The following is a 15,756-nucleotide window of genomic DNA, read 5'->3' on the forward strand; positions in this document are numbered from 1 at the left end:
CCATATTCCAGATACCGGCCCTAGTCTCACAATTATGACCAGCTGCACTTTTATACAGTACTTTTTACCTGTGTGGAAGACATAAACACATGTTTACTAAAGTAAAACTACTAAATATTATCTGAAGAATACTTAAATTAATGTAGTTACAAAGTCACATTCCACTGTTTAAAAAACACAACCTTTTAATTTTAAATTTAACCTCACTTTTACAAAATGCAGTGACATTGCCAACAACATGCCAAACTACACACATTTTGATACACTTTATATGTGTTTGCTAATAAGAATGCAGGCACATTTAATCACACTAGCAATGCTTAAAGACAAGAACATATAAATCCGGACACAACGTAGCGACACATAGACTTGCAGTTAGGTTCGGATCCAGACCTTGACGCTCCAAATAAAACATGTTTGTATGAATGATATGACATTTGAGTATAAGAACTGAACCTCTAATCATGATGGATACATCCCAGTCATTGTGCTGTATTTCTAAATTGCTATCATGAGGTTAAAGCTGGTATGTAGTTAACTACAACTCTGCTATCAGATGACAAACTCATATCTGCAAAAGGGGATGCTAGAGAAATTCAGCACAGCTGGCTGGACCCAGAAGCTCAGAGTTAAAAGATGCAACATTAAATCAGCTTCCAGCAGTTATAGTTAAACAGACTTTATGGTTATACTTTGCATGTTTACATGCACTTTAGACACATTGCTTTTGTGTTCATACCTTTCTTTTTGTTTTGTTTCTTCCACATTCAGATACAGAGAGATACAGAGAACCATATGTGAGAGAGGATATGGCTTTTGCTCTTAGCTGGCCTGGGACAATATTTATTTACTAGATTACTGGACATATCTGTCATATTACAAGGAGCAGGGAGGGTCTAAGTACCAGGTTAAATACATGTTAATCCTTTCCTTTAATGTGGAAACTGGTTTCCCTTGTAATGGGTGTTTGTCAAGGCTTAGAGCCACATCACCACTGAGCAGCAGACTGAAGTATAAAAGTGGCCGTGTATGGGAGTCCTCTGTCACCATGCTCTAGGTCTGCTTTTATGTGAGTTATTAATTAATTAATAATAAAATATACTTTTAATATCCATTTATTACGAAGTTAAAACTGATACTGATAACATTTAGAAAAAAACAGTGAAATGGGAACATTTCCTTCTTTATTTTCAGTCCATGTAGGTGGTGTCTGACAACTTAACAATACGTAAGTCAGTTAGTTCACACTGATTCCCCCTCTTTAGTGAATCAGCAGTGAATCAGCAACAGAACAAGTTTACAATAGTAATAAATGCTGAGTTTTTGCTTCTGTGTTGATCAAATGTCCGGCTGTATTTTGAATCAGAGGAAACGGAGCAGACGGATAAACTTTACCAAGCACTTGTGAGCCTGCTGCTCAGCTGTTGTGTTCACTGTTATTGGGATTTTGTTGTTAAGCATCCTAGAAATATTGGGGTGATTTTGTAGAGAAAATGCTAAGAAAATAAAAATAATTTTATATTTAACTTTTTATAATAACTTTTTTGAGTGCAAAATATCCTTCCTGGAGCTTTAATACAGTAAACATATTTTAAACAAAATTAAAAAAATTAAATAAAAATAAAAGACCAGTTATATACCAGTCCACTGAGTGGCTTACAAAAGTTGCTTGTCTTTTTGCAACCAAATCCACTGTTTCAGTGGTTTTCTCCTGTTCTGTACTTATTTTCAAGTTGTTAAAGGCAGCTAACGAGGACCTGCTTTGGTTGTTTGATAAATGGATCAAGAACAGTATTTTGATTGGCGGTTCAATGTGTCACTCACTAGCAACAAACTGTGTATCCGAGTACCCATAAATAGGGGTCACTTGACCCTTCGCTAAGCCATGCCCCGAATACGCAGCTGGCCAATCACAGAGCAGCATAGGAATCCCTCTAACTGAGGTCCGACACTGTAATGGCTGCGCTACATTGACTCGTATACAAAATGCACTGTTGTCTACCTTATTTTTTGCCGTATTTTTCCAAGATATGGTCAGACGCTGTTCCTGGGGCACTTGTAACAATTACTATCGCTAGAGAGATTGAATGGAGAAGTACGATTTTATTCCCTTTCCAAAACCTAAAACAAATCCAGAAAAATGTAGCCTGTGGATTGTTCCTTGCTAACTCACTAAGTTACTGAATGTAACGTTATAAAACCCTGTTGTTCTGCTTTTTAACCATTGTAATAGTGAATATAAACCTACCCAGCTGTACAGGAACAGTGTTGATCCTTAATATCATTGTCCTTTGTCTCCATAGTCAGGTGATGTGGTGGTTCACTTTTACTCTGTGATGGGTAGGCTTTAGCTTCTGTCTTTATTTGCTTCACATCAGTTTGACAGCCTGAATACAACCTTCAAATGTACAATGCAAACCTTTCCATCTGCTTCTTTCTGAGATCGGTTTTTAGACTGTGGCAGCGCCGTGAATAAAGTCCAACAGTTTGTCGGACTTAGCAACAGTAACTAAGGGGGGCGTGGCTTAGTGAAGGATCAATTATGTTACATCAGACTTCTCTTTTAGATTAGACCTATGGATTAGACTCATCTTTTCCTACAAAAATGAAATCCTAATCTTCCAAACACAAAGCAAAACGTGTCCTGATGTCTCTTCTCTTCCTTTAAGTCCCTAATGATGCCAAATCTGGACAGAGTGGGACAGGTCCCATTTGAGTTGCTGCCTGAGTGGTGTGTTGTGTGCTCAGCTAAGTGTGATGAAAGCCTGGAAATCAAGATTGTAACTTCTTTCCTTAATCACAGACGGTTAATGCTTCGACATGCTTCACTGCTGATGGGGAGCTGATTTGAAGGAAGTTATGTGAAAGAGCAGTATGACTGACTGACGTACGCACAGGTCATCACTGTGAGTCAGTGTGAGTTGTCAGGCAGTGGTGATGCTTTTAATTGAGAGAGTGACCGTATAAGGCCATGGATAATTTTATTTGTTTACATAATGAGGACATGTAACGGCATTTTATATCAGTAAAAAATACAAATGCCAACAAATAAATATGAAAATTTTTCCTGTTCATGGTGCTGAGAATGGAACAAACCCTTTTTTGCAACACTTTCCTGCACTCAAGGAAAATTGGAGGATACAGTTTAAGTTTACAGTGAAAGCTTCTTCTCTGTGTCTGGTTTATAGCAGCTGACATCCTGCTGAATGTACTGGAGAGTCGTCAGACAAAGCTAAGAAAGCTGTTTATGCTCAGACTATATGCGCTCAGATAGGAACCTTGCCGGAAGATGTGTTTTTTCTGGCTCCTGGGTTTTTCCCTTTCATTTAGTCATTTCCTATGGTGAATACCTCAGTAGTGATTATTCCATTAAGATCTGGGACCGTTCCCATGCTCTTGGTTTGAATGGCGCTGATGAGACGTCTGTAATCACAGATCAAGTGAATGTGGTTGAGATGCAGAGCTTTTGTTTGCTGTGGTTGTTTTTCATCTATTTCTCGTCTCGGCTGCTGTTTTGGAGGATGGCTAGGTTGACTGTTAATCTACAGTAGTGTCATCCACTTTATCACTTCATCCATGACAGTAATTTAGTTTTTTCCACAAATGTTTTGTCTAGGTAATTATGCCTGTCCAAGCTCTGTCACCAGAGTGACAGAGCTTTTATTTTATTTTTTTATTGTTTTTCATAATTTATTTTTTTCAGCCTGATTAACCAACCAGGAACAGACGGTTGTGGCAACATAATTGTTAATCTGTAGCAATTTATATCATCACTAAACAATTAGGCGTATACCCATCCCTGTACAAATAAACCGGAGACACAGTCTGCTGCTCCATTTTCATTAAAAATCCACTGCAGACTGTCCAGCATTGTGGATATTTATCGACTATGGGATTGTTGGAAAATATATTTTCTTTGTGTTTCTGTTGATTTTAGTGAGCTTTTTTAGATGCTCATACTTTGGCTCCATGCCAGGACTTTGCTGCAGCCGAGATAATGATAGAGGAGGAAACCCAGAGCGTGGACGGACAGAGACGAGTAGATAGATAGTGCCCTCTGGAATGTTTTGAGAAGAGGAGGGGTGGCACACAGGAAGTGGCATGGGGTTGGATTTAACCAACAAGGTCTAAGCTCAGGGCCTGCTGTCATGCACGCTGATTCATGAGGGCACTTGTGTGGCTTTCCCTCAGGAGTCCAGTCGTTATGATTTTGAGACTCCATAGAAATATTCATCCCGCAGAGAACGTGACTGCGCCTTTATAAACCCGTCGAAACGATACAAGAATTGTGAATTTGTCAGTTTGCAGTTAAAAAGGTTATGTAGCAGATATACTTTAATATATATTAAATATATTTAATATATAGTTTAATTAATTAATTAAATAATTAATCTTTTTGTATTATTTCTAGAAACAAAATCATTATTGCACATATATGTATTGCATTTTTTCACTTTGACATTTGAAACAATTTCAATTTTACAATACTGCAAAGTTCTTGCAAACCCAAAAGTTATTGTTATTGTCAGGAGCAATGTTTCAGTCATAAGGCCTTTAATAGGTCTGAGGACCAAAATGTTTATAAAGTGAGTACAAATGAACCACAGTATGCATATTGTATTTTTTATGGTGCAGTACCAGGAGACATGTCACAGACTCATGTGGTTATGCTCGTGTTTTTATTGCGACGCTGTACAAACTGATCTGGAAAGAGGGTGTGTTGTGTGTCATAGTGCGTGCTTGGATAATGTCTAGACTCCCCATTACCTGAAACCGGATGGATGGATAGAAATCCCTTAATGACTTAATAAAACTGTTGTTATAGATAATGTGTTTGATATCTGCATTGAATGTGACAAATTACATAGAAAATATTCTGTGACTGCTGTGATTCAAATCTGGCTGATGATTGTGTCACACTTATTTCCCATTAGTTGACTTTTTTCCAGTCTAAGCTCTCAGAAAAAATGTTGAATGAATGAGAAAAAACTAATAAATAAATGTAATCATGTCCACCACATTTATAGGGGTTTAGTCTAAGATTAAAAACACAGCACCATAAACTACATTCTCCAGTGGAGGACTCTATGGTCATACAGTTGAATAAACACCTCTCTATAACATTTTTATCAAAAACTGAACATCATAACCTTCTAGGGCTGCAGCTATCGATTATTTTAGTAATTGGGTTTTCTACAGATTATTTAATCGATTCACCGAGTAATCGGATAAGAAATACTTTTGCTTGGTGTTCTGTACCAGGGTCAGCTGTGTAACTCATGTCATTGTACAACCCAAACTCACAGACCAAGCAGTTCGAGAACAATAACAACAAAGGCACATTTATAAATTTATGACCAAGAATTGTGACTTAGCTTTGCTAGCCTTCATCTCAACTAGCAATCATGATTAATAATAAATGCTAACTTTAACATTACCTTGTTTTGGTTCCGCTCTGTGGACTTGATGCGTAGGCCGGATGCTTTATGCTCAGATGCTGAAGCTGAAGCCGTCGTGGTGTTGTGGTAGGCCAGTTCTGTTTTACAGTACACACACTGTACAGAGTTTTTTATTTAGCTTGAAAGGATTCCTTACTTTGGACACTTTTTCCTCTCTCTTTTCTTCGTCCCTCGCTGTTTTCTCTCTCTTTCTGCCCTTTGCAGTCCGCACCGTCAAATCATGTCGTCTTCACTTGTCCACAACGTAAGCACGTTGTGTGACAGTAATAATGTTCCATGCGCAGCAGTGCACTATAATTATGGATTAAATGAAGCATCGATGCTTATTAGTAATTGAGTTATTTGAATTTCTTGATTAATCGTTTCAGCTCTAACTTTCATGAAGGAAGGTTTTTATTGCAGGACTGTTGTGGTATTCATTTTGTTGAAGCAACTGAATGTGTACACTTTCTACCTTTTAGTTACATTCAGGAGTATCAGAAGACAAAACCCTGTAGACCTCTTTTGTTTAACCTGTAACACAGGTTAAACAAAAGAGGTTAAGGTGTCTTAACTTGTGAGCATTATTCCGACCTGTTTCACAGCATTCCAGTAGGATCACTGTGATTCCACTGGAAGTGCACGATCAACTTAAAGGAACCATGTCAATTATATCTATCCCCCGTGCGTCTGCACTTCAGTTGGTCACGCCCAACGTTACTCATTGATTAGCTGCCAGACTTGTTTGGATGGCCCTCCTTCCTCCCTTGCAATGTTTTGATCCTAGAAAAAGAACCTGCAGACAGCAAAACAAATTGAGATCTTGCTCCAGGGGGAAATAGTTTGTTTCGTGCGCCTGTTGACAAGGCGTGAGTGCCTTTTCTACAACAGAGAAGACTTTGTGTTCCTACCTGTAAGATTATCTCACTGCTGCAATGCACGAAATGTCACTTTTATTTGACTTCTCTTTGAGACATAATAAAAACATATTTTAAGAGAGATGGGGAAAAGGAGAGTAATTTAGTTATTTGCCCCAAAAACTTTTTCTTACAGGAATTCACAGTGTCATTTTCTCTAACGTTCATTATATAATCCCCTTATCTTCCTCTCTCTCAGAGCTATTAGCTCCCCTCATACCCTGATTTCCATCATATCTACGTTTCAATTTAGTTTTCGTCTTAGATATCGAATTATAATCTAATATTTAGGCAAAGCACAGTCTTATGTTTGCAGTACTTAATTAATCCTCCTCAGACGCTGTGGGACAGAAGGCCAAAACCAGCTTCTTCCAGTTCATCCCTTCTTTAGCCCCATGCTGTGCCTCTGAGAGACGGAAATCTTCTGAGTGTTTTAAAAAGATTTAGGAAATGTAAGATCTGTGTTACCCTCTGAAATCTGTTTGATCCTAGAGATATTTTGAAGACTACTTTGCATCAGCCCTGCAGTTAAAAATTTACCAAAAAGGCTGTTACTTCTGTACTCGTCCATCTTCAGATTCAGTGTTGGGTTAGTTTTGTGTATGTGTGTGTGTGTGTGTTGAATGGTGTGAAACTGACTGCTGACCTTTTGTTTTTGCTTCTATCCTGTCAATTCTATGCACAGTGTTACGTTTTCTAATTATATACAGTAGCTGGCTACAGACATTAGATCATATGAAACTGCAACTGTTATTGTTATTTAAATTGCCCCTTGACGTTCATTTATCCTTAAGTGTATTCTGTTATTATTTAGAGATATTAACAGGTATTTTAAAACAGGAGTGACTGAGTCGTCTTTTTTTTTTTTTCTGTAAAAATTTTAAAGATCAGAATCAACTTTAGTCAAGTTCCCAGTGCTTGACGATAACAGCGTGGTCTGCACTGAAACTGTTCTGTCAGAGACAGACCTATACTAAAAGGTTACGGTATGATTGCATCTTATTAGAAGTCAGCCATTTTGCGTTTTCAGTCATCAAATTTACTTTTCTCTCCTTTTGTAGGGGTGTTGATGAGCAAGTTGCCTCGTCCGTGCCGGATGATGCTGCTGGTGAACCCACAGAGCGGGAATGGACAGGCACTCATGCTCTACAACAACCACATCCAACGAATGCTCAATGAGGCGGGAGTCCCATACACTCTGTTTATCACCGGTGAGTTGGAGGCACAATACACAGTATAGATATACAGTATGGAATGAGAAAATACGCTAGAGCCGACTGATATGGGAGTTTTAAGACCAATATCGATTTTTGAGGATTTTAAAAGCCGATATTCTGATATATTGGCTGATATTTATTTTTTTCTTCTTTTCACAAAAACATAACAAAGATGTGTTATGTTTAGTTTTGAGACCTCACCAAGATAACATGACCTAAGGCAGTTTAAAAGTACACTTTTTTATTGTTATAAATAGTACTTTGAACAAAAGTACAACTGATTATGTCGGCTGATTGCTGGGTTTTGTGGTGGATTTGTTCCTAACATTGTTCGCAACAGGGGAGTTGCAGAGCGCCAAAAACTGTGTTACACTAATAACATTGAAGGATCTGTCTTCCGTCGCTTAGTTTATATTTTATTCGTCTGTTATATCTATATTGTCATTGTCATATATTATAAACACTGATATAGATTTACTTGCAATTAGCTCAAATCAGCCGATAATAACAGCACGCCAATTTATCGGTTGGGCTCTGAAATACACAATGCTGTACACCATTTTTGAAACAAAGTCCAAACAAAACTTTGTATAAAAGCTCTAAGTTTTCTCCCGATCAATCGAGGAGAATCATTTTTATTTGAAACTGTAAATTAAAATTCTATTGTACGCACCTTTCAGCAAAAGAGCCAAAACCTCTGATGCTCTTAGGAGTGAGAGGGCCACAGGATAGTCAGGTTAGTCAATCCATCCAAGGAGGCCGGGTTCAATTTCCTACTAGTCCATACATGCTCAAGTGTCCCTGAGCAAGATATTTAATCCCTATCTGTTCCAGAGGCTCAAAAGAAACTGGCCATTATAAATGAATAGACAAACTTGCTTGATTGGATTGAAAAGAAAAAAAAGTTGAACGAAAAAAGAGGATTTGAAATGCAAAACAAAAGCACACACATTATACCACTCTTATAACTGTAATATGTCTAATTTTATCTCAACATTGTTATCATATTTAAACACTGTCAAATCTTATGTCATAAACACATAACGCAGCGTCACGCAAATCCATCTCCCACCAGTATGGCAGCAAAGGACCGTGGATGATCACACTATTAAACACACGCACACACACACACAATCATACACGCAGCTCAGCAAAGACTAACACCTCCCTCCACGTCCCTGCTCTCTCTCTCTCTCTCTCTCTCTCTCTCTCTCTCTCTCTCTCTCTCTCTCTCTCTCTCTCTCTCTCTCTCTCTCTCAGCGCCTCTCCTGGAGTTCAAATCCTCTTCGTGTTTTCATGCTGTCACCATCATTAACTGATCAACTGCCTCTGACCCATATGCATGCAGAGCTGTTATGTAATAAATGTATGTACACACAGTCAGACACGCATATGGATGAAGACACGTCCATGACAAACACACACATTTGCACCAAATCCCCTTTTGCTGTGATTTGATTTGATGTAATCTCGCGGGACCCGATGTGGATGTGTTCATAATCTACACTGGTGGTAGTGATCATACAGTGCAATATAACACTCCCTCGTCCCACACTGTGTTCAGGACTGTTGGATCCTCTCAGCTTGAGCATTTCAATTATTTTGGTGGAGAATTCCCTTGTCTTTTTATTTTTGGAGTTTCACCCTGTGTCTGGGTTTGTTCATAAATCTGTTCAGTGGTAGAAAACGCAGTGCGAGGTGCACAGACAGAGAAAGGAGGGCAGTCAGAGAAAGAGAACCACAGACAGAGACTCGTGAGAAATCATCTTGCTAGTGCTGTGCTGAAAATGTGGAAAACAGAAAATTACCTTTTTGACAAGTTAATCCTGGAGAATACATCAGAATAGATTGAATCCCCAAATGTATATCTACATGAGAAAGCAGGACTACTGAAAGATACCACAGTGACAGACTTCTAAAATAAAAAATTCACTCCACTCTCTGCCAAAAATCTCAGCAGACGAATATTAAGATTTTTTTCGTTTTTACAAGCAGTCTAGTAATTCCTCAACAATCCTCATTGTGTGCTGTGTTGAAGCTGAAATCTGTCATGTATGTACCACTTTCTGACAAGTCATGTCACCCACCTTTCGTGAACGGTGTAAGAACCGCGTAATTTATAATGGATTTATATATGGTAAATTAATCATTTACTAATGTTTAATAGATCAGTTATAAAGCATTAACTTTTAGGTTGCCAGTCAAAAGCCAGTTCAAAATCCCTTTGGCCTTAACCTTTTATTGCTCCTCAGTTCATCAGGAAAACCATCCTGTGACCGTGCCTGGAAACATTTTGCAGGACATCTGATCCATTAAATAAAAATATATTAACATCTATTATGGTTAATTAATGGTTATCTAGTGGTATTAGTATGGTTATTAGTGGTGAGGTCAAACTTAATACTTGGAAAGATTTTTAACAACTTGGAAACCCAAATGTTGTACTTATTAATGGGTCGTAACTAGGGATCGACCGATGTGTTTGTTTCCGGGCCGATACCGATACCAATTATCAGTAACCAATTAGACTGATGACCGATATTTGGAACTGTTATACATTTGCTGTAACATTTTTAATCTTGGTGTCAAAATTTAGAATAACACAAAACTTTGTTAAAAATAACAAGATTAAAGTTAATTGTCATGTTTAATCTTTATAAATAGTAAATTAAATCTTCTTATCTCATAAAAATGTTATTTAAAAAATAATAAATTCAGAACAGTAATCAAATTTGACATTTTATTATAACTAACTGTTTTCAGAGCAGCAACAAAAGTAAAGTTTACAGCAGCAAAGTAACAATATGAAATCAGTATCTCACTGGAAACAAATGGAACATGTTAAATAAACCATATTTCTGACATCAAAATACTGAGTAAAGTTTAGAAAGAAGACATCAGTCAGTATCAGTCCTCCTCATGTTCTCCTCCTCCCTCTGCTGTTGCTGCTAGAGAGGAGCTGGTTTCTCTCAACAAGTAGCTGTGTTTGCAAGGAGGAGTACATTTTAAGATACGTAGCATCTCAGCTAAACAGGCTACAGACGGAGAGATTTAGCTTGTTTAAAACTAGCTATTAGCCAAGCTAGCACATGTACTTGTGTAAAACCAAAACACAGCTGCGGTGGATGAGACAGAGCAGATTAAAATATCGCTTGGTGCACATTCCTGCTTGTTGTACTGATGCTATAACAGCCTTTTTCTAGTTTTGCTGGTTTTGCTGCACATGTGTAGTTATGGTCAACTTGCATATTCTACACTTTGCTCCGCATGTGTGTGTATGCGGAGCTCTGCTGAGACAGGAGGGGAGGGGCTGCAGCGTGGTGGCTTGCTTGTTCTGTTGGCTTCTTCCGCGCAATAGTCAGTGTTGATAGGCTTTTACTCGTGTCTTGTAACCAATCAGCTAGTACTGTGGACGAGACATTGCTCCTGCACACAGAGTGGTGAGTACACACAGAAGAATTCTGAATATCGGCGCCGATAATCGGCCAGACTGATTATTGGTTGACCCCTACGTGTAACTGTCCTGTAACGTATAATTAAATAGTTTAACCATTAGTAAAATATTAGTTACAGCTATGAAGTCTTTATAAAGCGCGCCTTATTAGAAAGTTAGCAACCATACTGTTACATTCAAGATTTATCAGTATTTTAATGTTTTAGTTTTAGAGAGTATTCGAGGATGAGATGAACCCATGATTTTGGTAAACATATCTCAGGTAAACTCCCTAAAATCCAGTAAAGAGCAAAAGAGCAGCGCTAATGTTATCCTAGACTTTGATATGTTAGCATCTGACACTGATAACAGTGGATGTGTCGTACTTGAATGTAATTTTTTCTACCGAAACCCTGTAACAGTACATGATAATGTAGAGAGCTAATGACATGCTAACTCTTGGAAAAAGAAGTAATGCTGCGCTGGTACTGTGGGTAGTAAGCTAGTTATCCAGACATGTTAAAGCAGGGTTTTTCCTGGCTCAGAATGGGCCTTTGGGGGGTGACGTTGCACGACAGTAAGCATGATTGGTACGCGTACAGTAAAGGATATGAGTTACCTTATGACAGAAATCTATGCATTTTCTTGTCATTTCTGACCATTTGATAAACAAAAGATATCCACAACCGGGAGGAGTCACGACTATAAATGAGTGTTAATACATATAATAACATTAAATCGAAAGTATAATGTTAGTATAATATATTTACAGGTTAGACTTTATTTGGATAATCTGCCTACAGATAGTTTATTAGTTGAGATTCAGCTGTTTCACAAATAAAACAATTTTCTGATATTAGCCTACATAATTTGCCTACGTATATCTTTTCAGTTCTAATCATTTTGGTGCAAGGGATTTTCCTTTGGTGCTCGCTTAAACCTCTTTGGGGGGGGGGGGCAAATGTTTCTCTATGTAGTAAAAACCCTGTAATGTTAGAAGCTTACTTTAGAGCACACTGTTTAATCCATTTCTTTTCATTTTCTGGATTCTGAGTATCTTTCTGACTGGGACCCCATGTAGACCATTTGCTAAGCCATGATTTGACTATTGACAGTAGCGAACAGTAGTGGGACACAAGCTGAGTGTATTACCAATGGAAAAATGTGTTTTCTAATAATATGTTTGGCCACAACACTTGCTAAACATACAGCATCTGTATGGCTGGAAGTCTTTTGGATGGGGATGCCAGCAAAAGATGGACTCATTATTGAATCCTTGAGTGTGGGGCAGCTGTGCGCTCCGCCAGGGATGGAGGACAGTTGAAGGATGACTGTGCTGCTGTGGGGTTCCGACGGGGGAGAGAGAGACAGAGAAAGAGAGAAAGAGCTTGTGTTTGTTTCTGCATGTGTCTACGTGGTATAAAAGATTGCACACTGATTCCTCCAAGGCAGTCTCCCTCGTTGCTCAGGCATCCTAAGATGTCTGTCAGACAGTATTAATTAAATGACAGCAGCATGCTCGTCTTCCTCTCGTGCGCTGATTCCTCTACTCAGTATGAATTACAAATATTTACCAGAAGAGACAAACACCCCCTCTCTGTGCTGCTCCTTTTGTTCTTTCTTTTATGGCAATGATCCACGGCTCATTTAACAAGGTACATAATGTGTTGGAGCTCCTTTCTGTGCCACTAATTTTCAGCCCTGGAGTTTCATGTCTCAGACCAGCTCATTTTAGTTCACAACCCACTATACTGGACATACACTTTATAATTATACCTTTACTCTGCAAGTCGGTATAATGCACTATTCTCTACAACTTTATTATTCAGTGTTTGTTTCTAGAACATCATCATTTACAATTAAATAAGTATAGCTTCACAACTTTTGCATATTTTCACAAAAATTTGAACATTGTAGAAGTGTGCGCACACACACAAACAAACAGTATGTATAAATATTGATACATAACCACGCAGTATTAAAGAGTGAATTACTCTACTAGTGTGTCTCAATTCAGATAAAATACTTCTGTTGGTACACTTAGATTCAGGACACTGACAACTTGCTTGATTGCTTACTTGCGGTAATTTTGACAGGGTAGTGTTGTTTCACATCAAACATTACCATTGTGCACTAACCAGACTTGACCGCTTCTTCTTCTTCTTCTTCTTCTTCTTCTGCTTTGACGAATTAGAACAGCGCGGATCATTATTGCCATTATTTGGCCGCGATTGTTGCCTTCCAAAATTTCTGCCAGCTTGTTTGCTCACTTAACTTTAATTCAATTTTATTAAAAATGAATCAAAATGAATGTACTTCTACTTTTGCGATTGCTTTTCTTAAAAATCCATTGGAGACCCCTCCTCTTCCGCTATGAAGCTACGATGGCAACCGTTGAGTGTTAGAAGTGTCCAGCTTTCCACACTCAACATTTTTGACCGAGTGCACCATCCAGTTACTCATAGTGCACTGCATTTTGCTCTACTTCTCAGTGTGAACACACTTATGCACTCACAATAGTAAGTGTAAGTATGAAGGAGCGTGAATTGAGACACACTACATAACTTGGCGTATTATGCTAACTTACAAATTTCAGGGAGGTTTTGTGAGGCGAGTGAGATCCTGCTATTCAGGTATTTTCCCAGGCTCACCGCAACCTAACGTGACAGCCTGAAGGCTGAATTCAGACCAAATCAGGCTTTGTGGTTCAGGTTCATTTTAGTGGGGGTGGTCAGCGTAGGCTGCAGCGGTGGGGGCCACAGGTGATGGCAAAAAAACTGTTACGGAAATCTGTATTTAATAAAGATTAAGTAAGTTAATTTCAAATTTGCAAATGGGCATACAGAGATCAAGGTAAGACCTGCCTTCATGTGCATATTTTATAGACCGAGTGAGAATATGGGGGAGAGCTGTCAAATAAGAGTCACACATAGTTTATCATCTTATTACTGGAAACAGTGTCCTGCAGTTCTTAACCGCAGGTTCCTCTTTTCTCTGAACCCCTGCACCCCCAGCCTCCTCTTTCTGAGTACACTCTCAACGCTTTAACATTAATAGAGAAGTAAAAACTAAAGCAGTATCACTGCAACCAGGCCCTATCCAGGCGGAGTTCATGGACCAAACTATGATAGGCTACTCTCCCAGTTGTGTCCTCTATTGTTTTGTTTTTTTCCCGTGTACCCAGTTTCGATCCAAAGAGGCAAAAGATTTCACCCGTCAGTCACTGACTTCTCTCTTTTTATGACATTTTGACTTTGCTTTGACTGATGTACAGTATTTCTGTTCATTTTCACAGTAAAATATTGCACCAATGTAGCTTTTGAAAAGTAAATCCCTCATTGATTTTGAGAGCCATCCCTATCCTGCAGACACAGTGTTTGTAAAGCAGAACTTAGTGTTTCCACCATCATTCTGTGACCCAAAAACAAACGTTTCCAGGATTTCGCTCGTTTAATGTGGTTGTTACCACTTCATATAATTGCTGGTTGGTGTAAATATACTTTCTAAAGTTGAACTATTTCTTGATTGTCGCTCAATTTAGGTTATTTTTTTCTCACTGGTAGACCTCAAAAGATGTCCCATGTTAAAACTCTTGTTAGCTGATCACAGTTCAGACTTGGCTGAGGGCACCATCAGAACAGGAAGCGTCTATCAGCGCCCATAGCCATCAGCACAACCCATTCGAGTGTCTGGATCTGTGGTGAAGTTTCTATTACTGTCTCTAAAAAATATAATTTTACTCACATGTGTTGCGTAAGATGGGGACTGTTACAGTATTTTGCAATATTAAAGCAATACAAAGCAATTCTGCAGAGAGATTGTTGAGATTTGAACTCAATTGTCAAACAAATACACCCCTCCCTTCAGTGCTTCCACAGAAACTCCGCCCCCCAAATTCATGGCTGCGTCAAGGCGACCAGTACTACTACCTCTAATCTCTGCTGAAATGTGGCAGAACCACATCATCTGCTGGCCGAGGGCAAGTTAGCCTCAATAAGGTGGAATGTTTTTTTGCAGTACTGTAGAAAGTGTGACAACAAGCCTGTCAATATTTCAATATGTCTTGAAGCAAAATACCTTTCTAAGCATCAAACGAACGACATGCAAAAACTCAAACACAGCATCCACAAAGCAAGGGAGTAAAAAACTAGTAAGCGTTATTTGAAATCAATTTTATAAAAATACAGTGGCAAGGCAAATTTATTTATATAGCACCTTCCGTAATGTTGAGCGCTACCGCCACCTGTTGCTGATTGTCTGGAGCAATGTTGTGGTTGATCGCAACCAGCCACTTTGTTTGTTTTTCCATTTACAGACCTAGGGCTGTGTAAGACAACCCCCCCACCTTTCAAAGAGCGTAGGATTGCTACGTTGGCTGACAAAGGACAAAAGGTATCTCTTCTGAGACAGCAGAGAGTAGCCAGCCAAGAAATGAGGTTTCTTTAGGAATATTTATTAAGAAATTATATTTGCTTAATTATTCAGTAAAACCATATCTTATTGCGACTTGGCCACTGACGGCCAACATGGAAAATGTAAGCCAAGAGTGTGTAACATTGTCACTGTTTCTGAACCACAGTCTATTATAAACCACATAATAGATGTAGTTTATACAAACATTGACAAGGGCAACACGTTTATTCTCTCTGTGATTATTTGATCCTTGCCAAAACTGCCCGCCTTTGATGGCGGCAAAAAATAAAAAAATACTTACAGCGGTGCTGAAATAGATCTCACTCATGACAGTCAAT

At 38.6% G+C, this 15,756-nt stretch overlaps 1 protein-coding gene across 2 annotated transcripts in view; it reads left to right on the forward strand.

Annotated features, from left to right (window-relative positions):
- Positions 1–15,756, forward strand: part of LOC119899308 (sphingosine kinase 1-like) — a 50,787-nt gene that overhangs the window by 18,402 nt on the left and 16,629 nt on the right. For both annotated transcript variants that reach the window (XM_038713831.1, XM_038713832.1), the window contains exon 2: positions 7,417–7,566. In XM_038713831.1, coding sequence (XP_038569759.1) covers positions 7,417–7,566 — 150 coding nt within the window. The remainder of the gene's footprint in view (positions 1–7,416; positions 7,567–15,756) is intronic.

Source organism: Micropterus salmoides, unplaced genomic scaffold, assembly GCF_014851395.1.
Source record: "Micropterus salmoides isolate LMB-PRFRI ecotype aquatic unplaced genomic scaffold, ASM1485139v1 Ms_hic_scaffold_12, whole genome shotgun sequence".
In the NCBI taxonomy this organism is placed as follows: Eukaryota; Metazoa; Chordata; class Actinopteri; order Centrarchiformes; family Centrarchidae; genus Micropterus; species Micropterus salmoides.